General features: G+C 45.6%; 1 protein-coding gene across 3 annotated transcripts in view; it reads right to left on the bottom strand.

Annotated features, from left to right (window-relative positions):
- col4a6 (collagen, type IV, alpha 6) overlaps positions 1-22,417 on the bottom strand; it is a 67,528-nt gene that overhangs the window by 23,679 nt on the left and 21,432 nt on the right. For all 3 annotated transcript variants that reach the window (XM_086104973.1, XM_086104975.1, XM_086104974.1), the window contains one exon: positions 2,310-2,387. In XM_086104973.1, coding sequence (XP_085961099.1) covers positions 2,310-2,387 — 78 coding nt within the window. The remainder of the gene's footprint in view (positions 1-2,309; positions 2,388-22,417) is intronic.

Genomic DNA, 22,417 nt, shown 5'->3' on the forward strand with positions numbered 1-22,417 from the left:
TAATAAGATTTATGATCAAACAGACTCGCTCATACTCACTCACACACACACACACACACACACACACGTCAACCCGTGTCTTTGCGCCTGACCTTGTGACCTCACCAAGTCTTTGTGCTGCCAACAATCCCAATGTGTGTGTGTATGTGTGTGTTTGTTTGTGCATGTGTGTCTGCCATCGTTTCCTCCGTTTTCACATGCTCGAGTGTGTTTAGAGTGAGACAAAAAATAAAAATAAAATCCCATCACCTCAAAAGGAGAAGGCTGAAAACATGCCACAGAGGGGCCCATGCTTGTAAGTCCAAGACTGCCGCTGATAAGACTGTCCCTGTACATCAGTGTGTACATCACGACACATAAACACAGGAGTCGGCATGCATATAGAGCTAACACACACACACATACAGAGATGGGGTGGTTATATTGAAAGATTAAAAAAAAAAAAAGTAGATCAAAGTCGTCATTCATGCTTGTCTGGTGCCGCTGCCAACTTTCATTATCTGGCTGCAATCGGAGCCGTTGTGTGTATGCGATGAATAGGGCACGCCTCGCCGTTGCTCCTTTTTTGGTGGCTTTTGCACTCAAAAATGTCAAATTGAGCTCACAACTTCTATGGAGCTGTTAAAGGGGAATACATGTGGGATGAAGAGGTGCTGATTTATCGCGAGAGAGGTTTTATTGCTCATTTCTCGCTCGATCCCACTGAGACGCAGATCCACTATGGCCATGTCATCCATCCATTTTCAACACCTCTTATCCTGAACACGGTCGCGGGGTGGTCCTGGAACCTATCCCAGGTGACTTCTGGCGGACGACACCCTGAACTGGTCGCCAGTCAGTCGCAGGGCACATACAGAGATGAACAACAATTCGCACCCACCTAACACAATGTCAGCGTGGGAACCGATCCCACCTGCCCGCACACAAGTCAGGCGAGTGTACCACTACACCATTTGATCACTGTGCCCTTATTTTTAAATGGACGGCACTCTTGCTGCTCTCTGACCCCTCCCACCCATCATCCGTGATTGTCCGTTTATGCTACAATCTCCTTGTGTCAATAAACGCAAAGAGTTAGTCGTTATAAATTGCCGCAAGTTATTTTGCTCACGCACGTTCTACCGCTTCGCGATGACCTTCAGGGCCTTTGCCGTTCCCCCGGTGGGAGAGGATGTTTTCAGATCAAATGAATTCAACATGGCACAGATACTGTCAACAAAGATCTAAAGACCCTCTTTAGATCGCAAAGCCCCTCGGCTGTTAATAATGAAAAACCAAAAGCACATCTGGATTGTGTCTCGCTAGTGTGTTTGGATATCACCTTGGGGAACGGACCCTCCCTCTCCCAGGCATCAGCGATGGATTCAGAGCTAAAGCCACCAGCTTTCCCCGTTTACTGTGTACAAACAAAACTTTTCAACTCTGATGCAAGCCGCTTTTGAATGGGGCTGTGCACTATGGCCTTAAAACAAACAAAAAATGCCAGCGTTTTGTCACAAAAATCCAATTTCAGATTTTTAAAAAATTTTTTGGGCAACAAATTGACTTTGCTTGTGTTCGCGGCCATGTTGTTAGTGTAAGCAGTGCTCATCAGCTGAGATGCGCTTTGAGCGACGTAAGGTGCTAAAAAAGGAATTTAAAAATGGATTTTAAAAAAATCATCCCGATAAATTCAAATGGTATGAAATATGTCCGTTCCACGGCTTAAACTTTTCCCGCCTTGTCACACGGGTGATCACAATATGTTATTTTATTTTTTATTTGGGGTTTTTTCTTTTTTCTGTCACATATGTTTGCACGTTATTTTGTTGTTTCCTATGTTAAAGGACCTTCGTAGCCATACATGGATGTTGTTGTGGAAACTAACTACGGGTGGAAATATAGGAAACCCTTTGTATTCAAATGTTCAGACTTTTATGGTCCTATATGTTGTTAAAATAATAAAGATGCAAGTTACAAAAAAACAAAACTTTTCCCGCAGCACACCGTGCTGCCAAGGGCAAACTAGGAACCTTTTTGCTGCCTCACAATCACAGTTAAAGGGAAGTTGCCAACAGGAGCCATATCGTTTAACCTCCTGTGAATGGGTGTTAAATGTTATTTAACAAAAGTGGCGTAGAGTAAGGAGCAAGTCTAGCTTTTCAGTTTCGGATAGTAAGTGATGTTGGATGCGGACGACAAAAAAAAAAAAAAAAAAAACGGCAAAAAGCTGAGGAAAAAAATCATTACAGCGTTCTGAGTTGATAAAAGCGATGCGGAAAGTGACTCCTAAAAAGTCCAAATCAAACAACGCCGTGCGGCAGACTCACCCTTGCTCCCTTCTCCGGGTTGCACCTGCATCCTCTGCTGCAGTCCAAACCGGCACACGGCTCGTTGGAATTGTCCCCCTGCGGAGACAAACATGGAGGATGGCTCAGTTTGAGTTCCTTTTGCGAAGATTTGAAAGCCAGGGCAAGGTTTAGAACCTTTCATTTTCTGCCATTTTTTGTCCTGCATCACACCCCACCTTCGGAAGATGTTGCATTTTATAAATTCGGAGTGAACTGCAGATTAACCTCTGCCGCTCAGGGCGGCATTCCTGAGATAGCTCGCAAACATCACACTGCGTTTTCAGACTTGATCGGAGACATAAAGAAGTCTTTATAAACTGACACACGAGTGACAAACGCTCATAAAAAGTGTACCTTAGGCCTCTGTTCACATGTTCGGCCTCATGGTGGGCGCCCCAATGGATGAAAATGTCCATTTCAACCACGACCAAGAATTTGAACACCCCCATACGAGCGTATGACCCAATGTTGTTTTGGGATCCATTTGGGGTCAAAAGTGGCCCTCCAGCATGAGCTGGAGATGAAAGGAGTCATAGAGGCCACAGGTGGGACATTTTGGAGGGATGAGGTTATGAGAAAATGAAAAGTGGCGGTGTTCTAATGACAAGCGGGGCCAAAGACCCCTGCTGGAGCCCCATAAGTCAACATAAGGTGGTCTAGACTTGCTAAATGCTTGGGAAAAAAACGGTATAATTTCAGGCCAAACAAATAATAATTATTATGCCATATTATCACTGCAGTTGTTCCTTGAGATTCGAGTAATTTTACTTGAGACACAAGCGCAGTTTGGTGGCAGCAAAGTCCCTTCGCAATAATAGTGTCAATTCTTCAAAGTGTAGTGTGATGTATTCTTTATCCTCCGCAAAGAATGCCTGATATTCTTGCTTTACTGATGACATGAGAGGAGTTGAGACATCTCAAACTGCTAAAAAAACTATTTAAAACGGATTAAAAAAAGTCAAAATGGAACAAAAAGTAGAATCACTCTGAAATTGTATTTAGTGATGCCGTGACTCAACTCAACACAACTTTTGTCGCACATTCACAACTTTACAAAACACGAGATAAAACATTAACAATACTGTCATTTAAAAAAAACACATATACATATAAAAAATTATGGGCTGCTCTTTACCCTCATTAAAATACACATTACAACATTATTTTTGCTGTTTTTTTGGGGGGAAAGCTGCGATAGATTGTCATTTGCTTTTATTTCAAGTTAAAGTGCATTTAGGTGAGATTTCATGGCAGACCCCAACGAGCAACAAAGTGCACGTTCGCCCCCCAATAACAATTACTTAAAGATTACTGGCATGTGACGATGGAGGGCAGCTCAAAATATGCAACGAGGAAACTTTTGGCACAATACTGCGGCAACGGGGAGGGGGGAGGTAGTGGGATTGGCGCGGGGGGTCCAGGGGGGTCAGCAGTGCAGGTCCGAGCCTCGCTCCCTCTGATCTCCTCAACTGGTCTAATCACGATGACAGAAGGAGGCCAAGAAAGTGAGCATGGGAACGGAGACTTTTAGGCTCATAGCCAGAGAGAACTGGACGCAGGCGCGCTCGTTTCAGGTCTTGCACTTTTTTTTTTAAGCATCACCATTTCATTACCATATATGTGAACAGTGCCTGGACTCTCCCCACAAGACGGGCGGGTCTGCGTCACATTGTTCTGAGAGTGATCAGCGAGGCCTGAGGTGCGGGTTCGGGACATGCAAAAGACACTGATCCTCATTCACGCGCTGCTGTCCACACCCAGACTTAAAAGTGAAGGATGATATGAGCAAATGGACGCTTTTAACCCTAAAGTAGTCATTTAAGGTGCAACAACTTTAAAATACGAATGATTGACATCTATGGCAACAATTAATGTTAGGTAACACAACAAAGCAAACAATTTTTTTTTTTTTTTGCCAAAATAGTTTTTTCTGATATCTTTAAGTTGGGGGCCAATAAAAAGGGCAATTAGTTCTGTAAACTCTTCAAATGCGGCTGTTGCCAATGCGGGAAAGGCAATTTTCACAGCAGCAAAACGTCAAATTTTCTGCTGAATTTCCCAAACTTGAAATGTTCTCAAAGTTTGGTTGCCTTTGAAATTTTCAAATCCCCCCCAACTTATTTATCCCCCCCCCCCCCCAAAAGTGTTCACCTTTCATTCTAACGACACATCAGCCTTCCTGTGAGGCAAGTCGGGATGTGGAGTAAGCACAAAACAAAGGCAATGCTTCACCTGCGAATGTCTTCCCCGATAAAACAAACTGACACGACAGAACAGGCCCGTGCCACACTTGTCAACTTTTCGTATTGATGCCGCTCTGCATCTTTCAGCGTGCGATCAATCTGCCGCATTTGCTCCCGCTCGACTGTCCAAACACTGGTGCGTGCCGGACGCAGTGTGTAGCTGCTGCTGTCTCTTCTTCTTCTTCTTCTTGCATCTGAGTGGCAGCTTGCGGGTGACGGCCGACGCCTCGACTTGCCCGCTCGTCGCTATAGGCTCTGCAGATGTTATCGGTGCGTCTCTCGGGTTACCCAAAAAAATAGACGCCGGGGCTATATAGCACCGAGCGCGTTGCGTGACAGGACAGGCGTGTTTGTTTTTTTTTTTTTTCTTTTTATGGGGGACGAGGGGGTGTGATAAAGATGATGGAATTCCTCATTGGGAAGTGAGGTTAGAGGGTGAGGACTGTGAAAGGGGAGGGAAGCTTTTCTTCTGATTGATCTACAAATTTGCTTGTAATTTGCAGATCATGTTTGAATCAAAGCGAAGAGTTCCGACTTGATAAATGCCATTTACGGTGCGCCCAGGTTTTCTTAGGATTCGGTTTTTGATACTTTCCTTCTCCTGAATTTTGTCCCGGGTTCCGTGTTTTCGCTCGCAAAACGCATGACGTTTCGTTTCCCAGAGAGCGTCTGCGATGATCGGAAAATCGGACGGAAAATTCCGTCAGTCGTGTATGAAGGCTTCCGCCGCAAGGCGTCTTCCACAATGCAAACTTTTGTGAACAACTCAAAGCAAGAACAGTCTCGGCCTACTCTGCGATGCTCAGGTCACATCTGCGTAACCTGGCCTTCAAAATAAAAGCATGCCGCATAAGAAGACAGTTTCGCTACGCTTTCTTTGGCCACATGGAGGATGATAATGGTCACACTAAATGAACAAGCACAAAATAGTTTGAGTGCGGCCAAATAAAGTTTGATAAAACTGTTAGTGTATTGCGGTGCTTTTATTTTGAAGGGCTTGCTTTTAACCATTCCACTGACGTTGCCCAATCATATGATCGATAAAAAAAAAAAAAACTCCTAAAATATTACAGATGGACAATCAAAAGTTCAGAGAAATTCAAATTAAGATGATCTGGATAGGTTATTTTCGCATTTTGGGTTCATCTGGAAAATTTCACCCAAAAGCCCAATCTCCCTAACTAACGAGTACACAATCAAGACAAGAAACGTGCAAAAAAGGGAAAATGTCTCTTTTGATCTTCTCGTCCTCCCTTTTCTCTCGAATCTCTCCGCTCCTCTCCATTTTACCCCTCTTATCCCGTCTCCCTTCCTCTACCTCCCCCGCTCCGTGCGTGACCCTGACATCCGCCGCGCGGAAGATGAAGCAGCTGTGTTTGGCCGTGCGGCGGAGTTCCTCGTTTATTACCGTTTATGCCATACAGAGGCTCGCATGCGTCCGAGTTCCCGGAAGCGGGACCACCCAGCACGAGGCGCAAGGTTCGGCCCCAAATGTTTGACGCTGTCCTGCTGTCACACGTCGCGTTCACATTTCAATGTGATTTCTGAGCGCCAAATGAATCAAGCCGAGAACCGACACGTGGGATAAATGTTTCATCTTATAGCGCTGGTGTAAGTTTATGCAGCATATTCTCAGCTCTTTGCACACTCACACCAAGGGGACAATTTAGAGTGTTCAATCAGCATGCCATGCATGTTTTTGGAGTGTGGGAGGAAACCGGAGTACCCGGAGAAAACCCACGCAGGCCCGGGGAGAACATGGAAACTCCACAGAGGAAGGCCGGAGCTGGAATTGAACACTGCACATCTGCACTGTGAGGTCGAATGAAGTTTTGCTTAGCTTAATTTACGAGATAAAGCCATTTCATTTCCCATTGCTTTGCTTTTGTGTACTATCTCCTAGTCTACTTTTATCTCAGGAAATAATTTGCTCGCTAACAGCTAATCAGAATGATCAATTGTGACACAAAACCGCTTTGCACCCCGCTCACGGGTGATTCATTTAAATCACGCCTAAAGAGCACAATGACACAAAAACCTCTTCATTCTTCACACTTGTAAACATTACTTTTCCACTTAGGTTTGCCCTTGCTTGGATTATGAGACTGAGTACAAGATTGGTATATGTGTGCATTTCACTGTATGCAACATGACCGTGGGTGGTATGAAAAACGATTACTTCTCATACGTGTTTGCTTGCTATGGTGGGAAAGTGACACTTTTGAGTGACTGACTGGAACAATCAAAAGTTTGGAGCGTAAAGGCAGATTCGTTGAGAGTTTGCGTTCAGATCAATTGTAAATTTCTTCTCACCCACACTGACTGGCCTCTCGGAATTTGAGCTTTCGCTTTTGGTTCCTCCCGTTTGCTGACTATAAATAAAGCATTTTGCGTGTGAATGCACCTGCTTGGCGGAATTACAGTATAAGGACCAATTGGAAGTCATCAAAAGTGTGTAGATCCAAATGAAACATGTAAATGTTGCGACTCTGTGGATTTATGGCCCCGCAAGTAAACATGCCTCCTCTGTTTGAGCATCAGTCGCTAACGAGCGGCGGATTATTCGGCCGATGAATCAAGCCCCTCTTAGCAGTGTTGATCAAACAAACTTTAATTCCAAGCCGAAATGTTAAGACAGCGCCTGACTAAACAGCAAGTGCTAACATTGCCCCCAGCCAACTTCTGTGAAATAATATAAAGTCACAGAGGAGTAGGTGAGAATGTTGTTCCAAATTTGTAATAAAAGTAAACAAAAGACGGATGGCGCGCTGAAGGGTGACAGTTAAAACGAGGACACATTCAGGACGCTCCATTTAGTGGAGCATAGGTTGACGTGATCCGTGTAAGCAGAGTCGACAGCGGACAAAAGTAATCGTGGCAAACGTTTTCCTAAAATGGTTTGCGTCCTCACATTTCCCCCGTTCAAATGTTTGAAATAAATTTGCCGCCGAGCAACGCTTCATCCTACACAGCCACCAAGTAGCTGGGTTTTTAGCACGCGCTCGCGTGAAATGTTGAGTTGTGATAACTAACCCCCCAGAGGGGTGACAATAGGGCAAGGGAGTGTGGGGGGCAGACAATGCAGGCGAAATGCACTGGAGGCGTCAGACGCGGGATGAAAAGAGGGTGTAATGGCAGACAGATGGGACTGAAAAGAGAAGAAAAGGGGGTGTTGCAGCGGAGGAATTGGTGGCGCTGGCATCTCCAACAGGAGATACGCTTACACTCGCGTATCAAATTCACTCCCCGCAGTTGGGAGTATTTACAAAGGTGCGGGGAAGCCGTACGAGCCTCAATCATCAAAAGGTGTGTGCCGAGACTTTTGCCTACAAAGCTTCAATTCGATCCAAATTGCAGCGCCTGTCCTACTGACTCTTAGGTGTGGCGAAAGGAAAGCCTATTTTTAGCGACGGGACCACCACGTCTTTCCTTGTGATCCCCTTGCATCAGCGCGGGGTCATTAAAAAAAAAAAAGCGTGGAAGGAGATAAGCAGACATATTTCCCGTGTTATTTCCAACTGATCTCTGTGTGCGATGCCTCCCACGGTGACGAATTCCACACCCGCCGGTGGAAAGTAAACACATTTCGGGCACCATCGCCACACACTGTACAGATGTTCGGTCGGCTCGTCATCGGAGGAGCCCAGCTTGGAACCTTCAACTTTGGCCACAGGGGGCGACAGAGAAGAAAATTTCTAGTCGCAGACTTGAAACGGCCACCTCGGGTCATTCTGGTGTCTTTCGCTGACTTAATACAGGCAAGTCTGCAATGGGAACAAACATTTCTCATGCGACTGTCAAAAAGTGACATGAAAGTGAATTCAAATCTTCTGCGTGAGCCCTCTCTCCAGCGAGTGCACTTCAAGGCTGCATCGCATACAGGAAAATAGCCTTAAATGTTGTCAAAGAGTCAGCACCTCCAGAGAAACCATGAGAGTGCTCCGAAGGTCAGCTGCAGGATTTCGCATTAAGTGTGAACAGTTCCAGTGATTGTGAGCTTGGGTTTAACCATCTACACAGCTGCTTGCACAGAACGCAAACAAAAGCATTGGGAAGTTGTTTAATCATTGTTTAGGGGCATATATTGTGGGTGTGAAGACGAGGGGGAGGAGGGGGCAGGTGGTGATCATGCGTGCATCCCCTGGAACAGACTAGCTAAATTCAAAAAAAAAAAAAAAAAAAAAAAGAGTTAAACAAAAACCAGTGTGGGTAACGCTAAGGACTGTGCCGTTTTTCTTCCAAATGCATGTAAGTATCCTTCCGACTGCGTCAAATGTTATCTTCGGGGTGTAGCTTCAGCCCAGGAGGTAGCTGGCTTTTGAAGCAGTTCGACCACTCCTAAAATGACACCATAAGATTCTGCAATATCGATCGTTCTTTGCAGAGGGTAAAGAATATATGCCTGTGAGTATTGTTATCTTTATCTGTATAACCGCCGCCATCCATGATAATCATCAGGGTGACATTTTGCAGTTTGTTAGCGTCGGGTGAAGCAAAAAGTTTTCGAGGGGGGCGGGGGGGGTTCCCATCACGCTATAACCACTCGCAGCTTCCACAAAATGTCCATTAAACTGAATGAGGCAGCGGTATGAACTAAGAATATTTCAGCATGCTACAACAAAGCGACAAGACTATACGGCTGCATGGCGAAAAAAATCTAGGCTACCTGGAGGCGAGACTCGCATTATAGATGATTAAAAAAAAAAAAAAAACCTGGATGGCGTAGACATTGGCGCCACATGTTCAGAAACGTTTGTTGGAATAGGAATGGTGGCGGGGGGTGGGGGGGCTGATGCTGGGGGAGGTGGAGGTGAGGTTGGGGAATCTGCGTCGTCTTTTATCCTTGAAAGGTTGGAAGGCTTGGCGTGTTGCAGCAAGATTGGACAATAGCTTCTCATATAGGTGGATCAAAAAAGCTTGCACGCAATGCCAGCAAAAAAAAAAAAAAAAAAAGAAATAGCACATAAGGAGGAATGCAGGGGTTAGTGAGGTTATTGAGGAATCCGCGCACAATGCAATGTGTAGATTCTTCTCGCCGTCTCCCTGCTTGACTAATCTTGATGAAAGGGTTCAGTTAAGAGTGCCACACTAATGTGAAATGATAGTAAAAAGCGAGAGTTCCCAGAGTATTATTTGTCTGCACCCCGACACACTGTCCATTACACGCACGGGATTTAGCGGCGTGGCCTCTTGGCATTTTGCTGGTAGCTAGGTGCAACGGCAATGCGAACGGCATGCAAGCACGACTTGCCTATCAGCCCGCCGTCGAATTGGCGGCCTCAGTAACTGTGTGGCGCCAGAAGAGGCCGTATATCGCAGTAAACATGCCGACGCGTAGCGCCTCGGGTGGGGGGGGGGGGATCGTTACCATGCGAGAAGCACAGGCATGTGCTGGGGGGGATATTTAGGCTACATATCTACATTTACAGCGGTCCGGTGGTCGAATGCTAAGCACGTTGGCCTCATAATGCAGAGGTGCAGGGTTCGATTCGCTTTGGCCTCCCTGTGTGGAATTTGCATGTTCTCCCCGTGCCTGCGTGGCTTTTCTCTGGGTACTCCGGTTTCCTCCCACATTCCAAAAACATGCGTGGTAGGTTGATGGAACACTCGAAATTTTCCCTAGGTGTGAATGTGAGCACTGATGGTTGTTCGTCTCTGTGTGCCCTGCGATTGGCTGGCAACCGATTCAGGGTGTATGTACAGTATGTATGTATATGTACTGTCTATATATATATATATATATATATATATATATATATATATATATATATATATATATACAGAGAGAGAGAGAGAGAGATCTCAATATATGTAGATATATATCCATATATCTATCTATCTATCTATATATATATATATATATATACTGTATACTGTATATATACACACACACACACACATACATATATCTATCTATATCTAAATCCATAGATAGATAGATAGATAGATAGATAGATAAACACACACACACATAAAGATATAGATATAGATATCGATACGATATCGATAGATATATACTGTATATTGCCACAAGCCTGGCCTTGTAGCAGCTCAGGGAATGCAATTAGACTCCGAGAAGACGATGCATTTTGACATCACGCATCATCTTTTGAATGATGAGCTACTCTTAAAACACAGGGGCATCTTCCAGCATCTTCTGACTTGCGTGAGCGTTCAACAAGTTGAAGCTCCTACAGGCTAAACGGAGGCAGGAAGAGAGCAGGTCATATCCTGTCTGCGTGTACTCATTTCCCGACACAGGTGCGCTTGTTTTTACCCAAGCAAATATTACCATGCAACAGTTTTATTAAAGCAAGAATGTCAGATATTCCCTCGTGCTTTTTGTTCTTTTCCCCGTGTACCCGTCGCAGTCACACAATGTCGGCGCATCTGCGAAATACCTTGTACGCGTTGTTTTTTTTACCTCGGGGGTTCCTTTTGCATGACTGACATTTCACCATGTCAGACTTGCCTTGCTGAAGCTCAAACCCAACTGACACTTGCCAGTATTGCCCCCACAAGATGTCCCTTCTGTTCCAGTTTTACGGCGTTGCCGTTCAATTCAGTCGTGCACTCGCAAGAATGCGCTGCAGAGAGCGTGAGTCGATGCTTGTGCCAATGTTGGGCAACACCGGTGAACTTTTAATCGCGAGCGTATTTTCATTTGCCCCATTAAGTCAATATGCGACATGCCAACGCAGAAGAGGAATCAGAACACTCTGGCACGCACATGACAATGTCCTCAATGTCTTCGACGCATCGTGTTAGGAAATAGCGTGTATCAAATCGTTTGATTTTGCCTCACAAAAGTCGCTAGCTTAATGCTAACATATAATGTAAAACAGCATTGATGGGCTTACGGAAATTAGAGCATAGATGTTATTTCAGCCACCTGCTGGTTTCACATTTCTTCTCAAATCAAAACTATGGACTTGCCTTCATACTTGAAAAACATGATCGCTTGAAAATATAGCGGGGTGGGGCATGGGGGGGGGGGTTGGGCACAAACGATAAACTGTGTCATGGCGGGGGGTTACTGCATTCTGGTCATGGCATCACTTCCACGCTGATGTCAGGGTCCGTCGAGCGCAGGGCAGAAATAAAAGACAAGCGGCTAGCGGGGGTGGAGAGTAACAAAGGAAAAGGGTCGCAGCGGGCGGCGAGGAGGGGGCTACGGTTGCCGATCGGGCACCCCTGGATAATTTACGGCTTTTCATAGTGATGCAAAAAGGTCAATAAATTGAGTTGATGTGAAGCCTTTTGACTCGCTCCCACGTGAATGCACATGCAGGAACGCTTCATAAGGGCTGCACACTAGAGGGCAGCCACATTGTGTGTGTATGTGTGTGTGTCGGGGGTCGGGGCCTGGGCGGGGGGGGGGGGGGGAGCATCCATGACCTTTTCAGATAAAGACTCTGGACAAGACACTGCAAGATATACAACTGGTATTTTCTTTTAAGACTGCACCCCGAATGGCGCTTGGACCTGCTGTCTACTTCCGGTTTGTCTGCCTCTGTGGTTTTTTTTGACGCTTGTCAGAAAAAGAAAGGCCTTTTCATCATTTTGTCGGCCTGAGTTCAAACAAAAAAAAAATGCATGAGGTATGAAAGAAGCGCTGCTATTTTTACTCTTCATTTGTACTTTTCCATCGTTTTTTTTTTTGCCAATTAGTGTGCGTCATGTTAGATCACTTATTGGTTGAAATAAATGGTGCATGATTAGACTGTGACACGGTCATGAGTAGTCTGAAAACAGTAAAATCGAGTTTTATGGAGACTGGAAAAATGGCCAGATGCCGTAACGTGGTGTCAGCGAAGCGTCGGGGGAGAAGTTTTTGGCGGTTTAGACAGGAGAATTGAACCTTTTTTTTCCGTATGCGTGTTCCTCACCAACGGACTACAGTTGTTTTTTTTACGTTCAAACTCCGCTTGTCGCAATCCCGCGTGACATCATGCGCGCTGTGATCACGAGATTACATTTTTAGACATCGATGATCACGGCGCCCTCAAACTGCTCGTTGGAGATTTCAGTGCTCATCTTTACCATAGTCCACTGTGGGGGGTCTCTCTCGCACATATGTGTGCGGCTAACAAAAGGGCGGCTGGGTGTTTAGCCAAACGTTCGACAGCGTGTCGCCACAAAATGAAGTGAGATGGATGGCAACCTGTTGCAGAATTTTACTGCAACAGGTTGCCCCCCCCCCACCTACACACACACACACATAGACCCTTTGAGGTAGGTTTTAAACAGAGCAGTCCCCAGACACCACTTTGCTCCATGTAAGGGGCTTAAGGGGCCCCGGGAGAGCTGTTTAAACCTGGTGACTTTGTAGGTCAGAGGCCTGCTGGTGGCTGCGCTGACCACATTGCCCAATGCTCATTTAAGCGTGGAATAAAGCAACATGGTGAATTTAAAAAAATAGAACATACAGTCAATGACGTGGCGAAAGGCAGCCATCTCCATGAGGTACATTCCCCTAATCTGCGGCCACTGTTTGGAGTAAGCAAAGTGATGAAAAGAAACTAAAAGCATCTCACATTTCTGGGGGGGTTTTCCGTTTTTTTTTTCCTCCCAAGTTAGCATTTACTCTGGAAGCCCGAGATCAGGTTACACGGCAATATGGGCACAGCCTCTGAAAGCTTCACCGTTAGTTTTCAGGCTCTGGGGCTGCATGGATGCCTTTAGCATTAGCCGCACAGGTAGAGTTACAGCTATGAATTAGCTCAACATCAAGTCGGACGGGAAGCTTGAATGGCCGCATTGTGAACATACGAGAAGCTCGGGCATTGTGAGGACTGAGGTCCCCCATAACAAAGGCCGATACCGATGACTTAGTCGGTGTCAGGTTGCTTTCAATCTTTTTTTTTTGTTAAATGTGAACTAGCCATGAGAAGCTTCATGAATTCTACACAATGGCTCAAATTGCAAAATACGTCACCGTGTTATTTGCATGCAAAACTATCAAAATGTGTTTTATGGGCGACAACTTGTTTTGCCGTGCAGGTGAAAAGCCTCACAGGAGCAAAGGTGTGCAGCGTGTGGGCGGATACACCGAGACCACCTGAGAAGAAAGCGGATGGCTGCCAGATTCCGTTTGTGTCATTTAGCGTTTGGATTTTGGAAGGGTTTTCTTTTTTTTTTTGTTGGTTTTATTTTTTTGAGGGGGGTTGCACAAGCTCAGCACTTGTCAAAGCATGTTCATCCCCTTAATGTGAACCTGCGCACGTTCAACATCACAATCTTTCCCAGCTGCTCTTTTCCTTACTTTTTATCAACTTCAAAAATCACATTTTTGTTTTCGCCCCGCCATCCTCGCTCTTCTCTTCTGCCCGTGACGTGTGTGCACTCACGGCCTACAACGAGGTGCTCTCAAGCGACCACATCAACGTGAAGCTGTTCCAACTGTTACGTCAGACTGTATTTTTTTTTTTTTAACACCCTCACGGTAATCTGCCTTTCCTCTTCATGAGAAGTACGTATTCACTGCGGACAATGAGGCGTTCTGAGGCAGCTACTTGAAGGATGCACTCAGGGGGCATACATAGCATGCTGGCTAACTAACGGCATGCCACATTTGCACCAAATAACAACCGATTGAAGGGAAGGCTCAAGTTGTTCGGGCACGGTGGACTCGGGCCGAACCAGAGATTTTAGCCGGAAAACTGAAATCGTGAAGGCTTTATCGTCACAATGAGGAATATTAAGTTCTCAATCTTTTGCGAGTTTTAAGCCATTATCCTCAATAATAGACAATATTTTTAGGAACAAATACGTGAAATTTATAAGATCTTTAATTGTGTTTAAAAGTGTTTAAAGCACGTGGGAGGAATTTAAAAAAAAAACCCTATTGCGAGTGGGTCTGGAAAATAGACCCCACAACAAACAAGGCTTCACTGCACAGGCAAAGATTTAAGAATCTTGGTGTGTGGCATTGTATCACCGAAGGTAAAATTAATCCGAAAACAGGCTTGGCATACTTTACAGCAAGATAAATGGATTTTGTAAATGAGAAAAGAGAAAAAGGGAAGTGATGGCAAACGATGATCAGGACAACACATCTTACGCTGTTTTGCTATCTTTGCGGGGCTTGTGTCAACCTGCGGCGCGGTGCGCAGGGGGCGCCCGCTGAATGAGGAGCATGGACGGCTCAAGCCTCACCTTGACGGGAGCACATGTCAACGCAGGGCTGGCAGATTGGGAATGTATGGAAATTCCTGTCAGGGCTAGCCATTATGTATCTGCGAGCTTAAAAGAGCCTGCCGGCCTTATCGTCACATAATTTGGAGCTTCTAGGAATGAGGAGGGGGAAAAAAAAAGACAAGATGGAATGTTATGACTGCGCAGCAAGTGAAAGTGTTTTAGGTGGAAAGCCACCTGCATGGGTCCAAGCACACTGAAATGTCTACACTGCTGGTTGAGAAGGTCGCAAATGCTCCAAAATTCCCACAGGCGTAATCCTTTTTGACCTCCAAGAGTGGAGGCAGCTATCGGTCACTAACGGAAAGGTGTAATGACCAGAGCTTCCATTATTTTTGTCCACACAGTTTAAACGCGTGGGCGTGCCGCCGAGTGATTCACAAGTGCAGACGTTCATTACAACGGCGCCTCGGTGTTCTTTCACTTTGAGGCAGGTCAGAGCGAGAATCGCTTCAAATAATTGGCCGACTCTTCTTCAACTTAATCTCTGGATTTCCAAGAATTCCCCAAAGGAGTTGTCGCTTTTCTACTCGGAAGAGAAGGTGTACAACTTGTACAAAGTGGGAGTCACAGAGTCTGATCAACAAAAACTCGACTTCACTGCCGCTCTTAGTTTTAAAATAGCCGAGACGGAGTGACAGTGGCCTCCTTGGGGAGGAGTGTCGGGTTCTGTGTGACTCATCCGAGTTGAGGAAAGGTAAATCCCGGCACGAATATTAATTACAAGTCTAATTTGGAAAGACAGACACATGAAGGCATCGGAGCAAATATCCCCCGTCGGAAAAACGCCACCCCGCCCACCCCCATTTAAATCGGTTTCGGCTTGACTGGCAATGTGCAGAAATGTTTTAGGATTTGTCTGACACGTCTGACAGTGTCCAACACCCAAAATAAGATTGTGGTCAAAAGTCAAAGGCTGCTGCGGTTTCCTTGTCGGTGTCCACAAACAAGAACAGAAGTTGTCGGAAGGAAATAAATGACTGCACCAAAAGAATCTGAAATATTGTATCTTGAACAAATACAGTCAAGCCCACGGATAAATTCCAGTAAGTTGCAGTGTTTGACTGTGCTCCAACTGTAAAATGCTCTGTTTCCCTCTGAAGGCAAGGGGTGAAATTAATTAAACATCTTTTGTGGAGAGCAAAAAGGCGAGTCGGACAATCGCCAGCTTAGGCCAAGAAGCCGACATGTGTTTTATAGGTTGAGGAATGTATGTGGAGTCTATGGGACATGTCAAGCCACAAAACACAGTGAATAGTGTTGACATGCCCTCCCCTACCTGAGCCAACCATGCACCAAGCACACCCCCAACACCCTCCATGGCCCCCCTACGCCCTCCATCTTCTCTTTTGTCCTCACATTCCTCCCATCACAAGTAGAGTACAGCTCCGGGCGGCCAAGCTTGAAAAGCTACGAGCCCTCTGCCCCTTCGCTCTTGTGAATGAATGAAGAAAACCTGCATGGGACTGATAGTAATCAAAACACATTTTTTGGGATGATCTACTTCTCTGGAAGAAGCACCAGAAAGAACCACTGCTGTATTGTGATTCATTGCTCGCATCTTTGATGATTCGGTGATTGATTTTTATGTGGGTTTAACTTTTTTCCCCCACTTTTTACAAAATGTGAGTGGGCCTGGTACGTATCCCAAGCGATAAGTGAGGCTCCACTGTACTCATTTTTACTTAAAGCATCAACAATGGGTCGTCTCTTTCAAAGGATTGTCGACGCGACAGCAGTCGAGGAAACCATGAGAACGGCTCACAGGCTCAACCAATCGAGTGTGTCACGACACTTAACGTCCTCCGACCGGCTCCGTTGCAACTTTATTTGTACACCTCTGTTTACTAAGGCATCCGTCACTGTGACATGCATTTGCATTCCGCAGGTAAACTTACAGTATATACAAAGCCCTGCGCTGTGTCTCCACCTCAGATTTGCGCGACCTTCGAACCGCTCCGGGATGCGGCGACTTCTTGGAAACTTCCAGTAATAGACTGGACCACCAAGCAGCCAATGAGGAGGGACAAGCGGTGTGCGTCTGTTTTCACACTGCGCACGTGTGAGATTGCAGAGACGGACACAACTCATTTGTCTAGACGGACAGCGAATTCTGAGGTGGGCAGGGTGGCTACGCAGACGACGAAGCGCTTCTGAATTGTGCAGAGACATGTATTTTGTCAAAAGAAAAGCAGGGACTTAACCGAGCTTTACACAGCTTGCAGGCGTCGTGGCTTCTCACAAATACCCAGCAGGAATCGTGCCCAAACAAGCCACCTGTTGTCAGCTCCATTGACTTGCTCTAGAACACAGGAAAGCACCGAGCTGAAGAAGGAGCAAGGTGGGGAGGATGTGATGAGTCCTCATTTGGGATCAGCCTGCCTTGAGACAACGTCCGGAGAGAGCTCAAAGGCAGTGATCATGTTTTCAAAGGGCGAGGACTGCAAGGATCGGAACCACTTAAGTGGTTGATCAGAGGAGGAACGAGAGGGGGGCGGTGTCCCGGGTGGATGGACACTCCAGGCTTAGCCATCATGAACAAAGGAGGGTTACGCTGAAAGAATCGAGATGAAGAAGGACAAGCAAATTAGGGAGCGCTTATGTATTCATTGTAACCTACTTGATGCACGTCGCCACCCTGTGGTCGCTCTGTCCTCACCATGCATACCACCACCCGCACACCCCTTCATTACCAAACTGCGGAACTTCTTATGGTTGTATCTTTTCAAGTTTTTATTTTTAAAATTGATATTCATTTTTTTCAACTGTGCCTGATCACACGAAATGCATCGACTCGATATGGAAACGTCCCGCCAGAAACGCCGTGCACGCATTCGGTCTGAAGGTAGCAAAAACACTGTCTCAAACGGATCTGCAGCAGTGGAGCCACCTGATTGGATGAATTCGCCATGAAGATCCTGGGGCGTTCAGGTGCACTGATCAGAATTAGGATTAGGATATATAGACACACACCATACACCTGCCTTCACTCAATTGGCCCTCTTCCTAGTTTCCCTTTGTTGCCTCTCTTGGGTGTTTAAAAAGATACAACTAAGGCGACGAGCCCTCTCCCTCCTCTCAGCAGCCCGACCTTTCACCTTTACTGCAAAGAGGTTGGGATGAGTGGATGGAATGGAATGCTCACCGACGGGCACCGGGAGACAAGTCGAGCCGGCCAGTAAATGTGCAACTTTGCTTGGATTTAAAACTTGCTACTCAAGGCACGCAAGCATTCACCGTTGAGGTGAACATTAACTATCCAAGTTTGTTGTTGGACGGAGGAGAAATCCGCACCGAGAGGGAGCGATGTGGTCATACGGTGACCTTGAGCTCTTACTGAGAGTCATGGGGAAAAGCCCAGAAGGAGACGGTGGCGCTTTGCTTTAATTTGCCTGTAAAAATTATTTATGGTGGCAAGAGGTGACATGTATATTTTCTTTCCGTCATTGTTCCGTCGAGGTATTGTGCTTTTCTTTTTTTTTTTTTTAAATCATGGACTATCAGTCTCAAACATTCCTTCAAACCTCATTCCCTAAAGCCAATCTAAAATTAAATCCACATTTCACACACACAGGTCCTCAGGCGAGCAGGAAAAGGTCAGTCCGTGACCCTTTCTGGAGGTCAGAAGACTGTTTCAACCTTCTTTAGGTGGCTTGATTTAAGTCGCCCGTCTATGTGCGGACACGCCACGGCCTCCCCATTGTCGCCTTTATATCACCTTTTCGTTGCCCTATGCTTGGACTTCCTTCAGTGCCCATTTCAGAGATCAGGTTTGGACAAGACGGCTTGAGGTGACTCTTTAAAAGACAGTTCAAAAGTTGCATGTTCTTTCCAAAATAAAAGCCTTTCGGCTAGCCTGGAACTGTCGCGCTCCCTCTCGGAATATCTAAAAGATTACAGTGAACACTGCTGAATTGTCGAATTTTAAGCGATAATCTTGAAATGTTTTTTAAGGGGTTGATTCAGGTCATGTTGTGCTACATCATGCCAGACAACACAAACTAAGGTCTCTTGGAAGAAATAAAGCATAATTAACAGTCAGAAAATAAACAGAGAAGCTTCCGGACTAACACCGACGCCCCACAAAAGTTATCGCCGTTTCTAAAGACCAGAAATCATTTACATCTGTGAGAACTGTTGTATTCTCTATTTGTATGTGTGCTAAAGAAGCACTTTTTATTTAATCGCCTAGGAAATCTATGATAACTTTCATTAGCCTCTAAATGGCGTTTTACATTATAATGTAGCGGTAACCTAACGGACCTTTGTTAGGACAAAAAGACACGGTGTGGTTGAAATATACACGTACCTAACTGGAGTTTCTCCTTTTTATTGGCGGCACTCGGGATACCTGCCTGTCACCTTTGACCAGGTCAGCTTTTCCCATTGACCCCCAGAGCTTGTTTCCCACAGCAAAGAATTGATGACCTATCGAGTATTTGAGATATATGAGGCACCGCCAGGCGAGTGACATCTGCTGAGGGATGAAAGGGTTAAAAATTGGATTATTTGGGGTGGGCGGGGAGGGGGCAGGGGAGGGGGGGCAAAGAGGAGGCACAGCCAGGTGTGTGACCCCTCCAAGAAGCAGGAAGCAGGGGGCGGCCGGGCAGGAGAGCAAAGGGGAGCGGGTGGGGCGGTTGCTATAGCGATGAGATGGAATGTTCATGTCGCCCCTGGCAATGGATCATTAGCTATTACCCTTCACATGCTGACGGGTCCTAAGCCTAGACCTGTCCCCCATTCTAACTGTCACAGATTCCAAGAACCTGCTGTCAACTGGAATGCCGGTGGGGTCGGGAATGCCTGAAAATTCCATCAGGACACGGTGCACCGCTCATCTGTAGCACTTTTTCAAAAATCATTCAAATAATACAATATTCCTTCAGTAGACTTCAACCTCAAATAAGTTACAGCACGTCTGTAAAGTCACCTTGAATTTTTTTTCTTCTCCCGGGGCGAATGTGTACATTGTCGTGACATGTGCACTTAATACGCTTAAGAATGTCCACAACAATCCAAACAGATGGTCGCCGATGTCTGTCGGCGTTGTTTACATCACTGTCTCCATTAAAAAAAAAAAGAGGAAACAGCTGATACGCATCTGGTCCAGTTTTGGGAAAGCAATATAAGCAAGCCGGATTGTTATCATAAGGAGAGGCTCAGGCATACTTTACATACATCTTCATTCAATTTCAAACTTATGCTGGAATCAGCTAGATGTACCGTATTTGCTTCCTTGCACAAACAATGTCAAGGACAATACTGGAATTCTTGCAAAATCCTCGACTTAGAAGACAGATGCTTGCAAACTCTCGGAGAAAATAAAGGGCAAGCAAACTCATTCATTTTTATCCTGGCTTAGCTCACATACAATGATCCAGAATCTGCTTGCAGACACGCTGGGGGTTCACAATTTCCAAAAGCTGAAACTGGATGACAGCAAAACTTAACTGAGCTGAACACACACAGTCAGTCAGTATTGAAGCCACCCCCCCCCCCCCCCCCGACCCCACACCTTGCTTGTGAATGAGCAAGTGGGCTATTTTTGGAACAAGAGGAGCCTGCTGGACAACAACAACAAGAGGGGCAAATTATAGAACAACTCAAGTTACAAAAAAGGCGGAAATTTCTATCGGCATATCACCTTAAACCCAATAATAAGAACAAATGCAAAGTAACGGGTGTGAGAGTCTGTTTTTTTTTTTAACAATGGTACTACACCACATGCCACCGAGTCTCCCTCATTAATGGGCATTTGGCGCCGCGGTGGGCATGACGGAAGCAAGCCAGAGGAAGAGCAGAGGGGCCCTTGGTTTCCATAATGGCGGCAGAAGGGAACTGTGCCAGGTAGGGCCACGACACCTTTACATAAAAACTGTCACTCAAAACGTCAATAAAAATGTCTCAATTATTCTTCCCGTGTCAACTCAAGTACAAATATGAGGGCACTGGGTTCAGACATGTACTGTTAAGATATTTACATGCCTTACGTGGCAATTCCAGTAAAGCGAATTAGCAAGCAAAACTGTTTCAATTCTTGACAAAGTCCTTTGAATACGTTTGGTGTTTTAAGGAGATTGAACACAAAATGGAGGCCTTTGTTGCTCGATAAAACGTAGCTGCCTCCGGTTGCCGTTCAATAGCAGTCGGAGAAATTTGTGTTTGGATTCCAGCCAAAGGCAGCAGTGTGACCCAGTACCCCCCCCCCCCCCCCCCAGCTCTTATTAAAGTAATACATGTTACAAGTAATACAACACAAGTTTGAACACCGATTTGGGAAAGGTGTCAGTTTCTGTCTTAATCCATCGCAGTGCAGTGTTTAATACATCCATTTGCAAAAACCGCTTCTCCACACGAGGGTTGCATGCGTACAAGAGTCGAGTTTTTGTGTAGTAGGTGTGGTACACCTCAAACTGGTCGCCAGCCAATCACAGGGCACAAGTAACCAACAACCATTCCCACTTGCAGTCACACCGATGGACAATTCAGAGTTTTTAATTCACCTAACCCTGCGCTTTTTTAGAATGTGTGAGGAAACCAGAGCACCCAGAGAAAACACACATAGGCACAGGGAGAACATGCAAACTCCACACAGGAAGGCTGGCATCCGGATTCGAACCCATGACTTCGACACCGTGCGGCGGATGTGCTAACTTGTCGACCACCGTGCTACCAGTGTTTGAAATGGAAATGGAAATTTGAGTAGGACTGGTTCAGGTCCTACTTGTAAAAAAATGATTTATTCTCTTACCATTAGAAAGTTTGAATCTGATCAAATGATCATGACATGGGGTCCCTCAAGGGTCCGTCCTTGGACCTCTTTGATTCAGCCTGTATATGCTACTATTCTTCAGAACGCAAATGTTGGTTATCGTGGTTCTGCAGATGATACACAGCTATATATATCAACGTCCCTAAATGACACCAGTTCAGTGAAGGAGCTGTTGTGTCACTGTCTGAAGCAAATTGTTAACTAGATGAAACGATATTCCCTTCAACTAAAGCAAAAACATAACTGAGGTGAGTGTTGTTGGCTATAGAGAACAGAGCATTACTGTTAATCAACACCTCGAGACACTGCCTTGAAAAGCCAAAGACCTGGTTCGAAAGCAGGGGTGCGTAGAGACTCGGATCTGACTTTCAGCAGTCCTTTCGAATCAATCACTAAAACAGCTGTTTACTAGCTGAAAAAACACATCCGGATGGAAGGCTTCCATGTTCCAAGCAGATCAGGAGAAGCTTATCCATGCTTTTGAATGTGAATGGTCTTCTGACTGGACTCCCTCCAAAGAGCATCAGCTCTTCATCAAATCAGCTGCAGCTCATTCACAACACTGCACTTTGGGATCGGACCAGAGCAAAGAGATCAGCGCACACGACTCTGATCCTTTTGGCTTTACAGTGGCTCCCAGTCAGCTGTAGAATAGATTTGAAAATCCTGCTACTGGTCGACAACTCTCAATCATTTAGGTCCTGAATGCATTGAAGAAATGTCAGCAGACTTGGGTCATTTAGTGGAGCCTAGAGTTCAAAGCAAACATGGTGAAGAAGCTGGTATGCTGCATGCAAATGGAATAAACTGCCAACAGGCGTGAAGTCAGCCCCACGTGTACCGGTAAATGCTTTTCAGTACAGGTTGAAACATGA

This window comes from Hippocampus guttulatus, chromosome 2 (assembly GCF_054856545.1).
Source record: "Hippocampus guttulatus isolate MCC_2025c chromosome 2, RoL_Hgut_1.0, whole genome shotgun sequence".
NCBI classification, from domain to species: Eukaryota; Metazoa; Chordata; class Actinopteri; order Syngnathiformes; family Syngnathidae; genus Hippocampus; species Hippocampus guttulatus.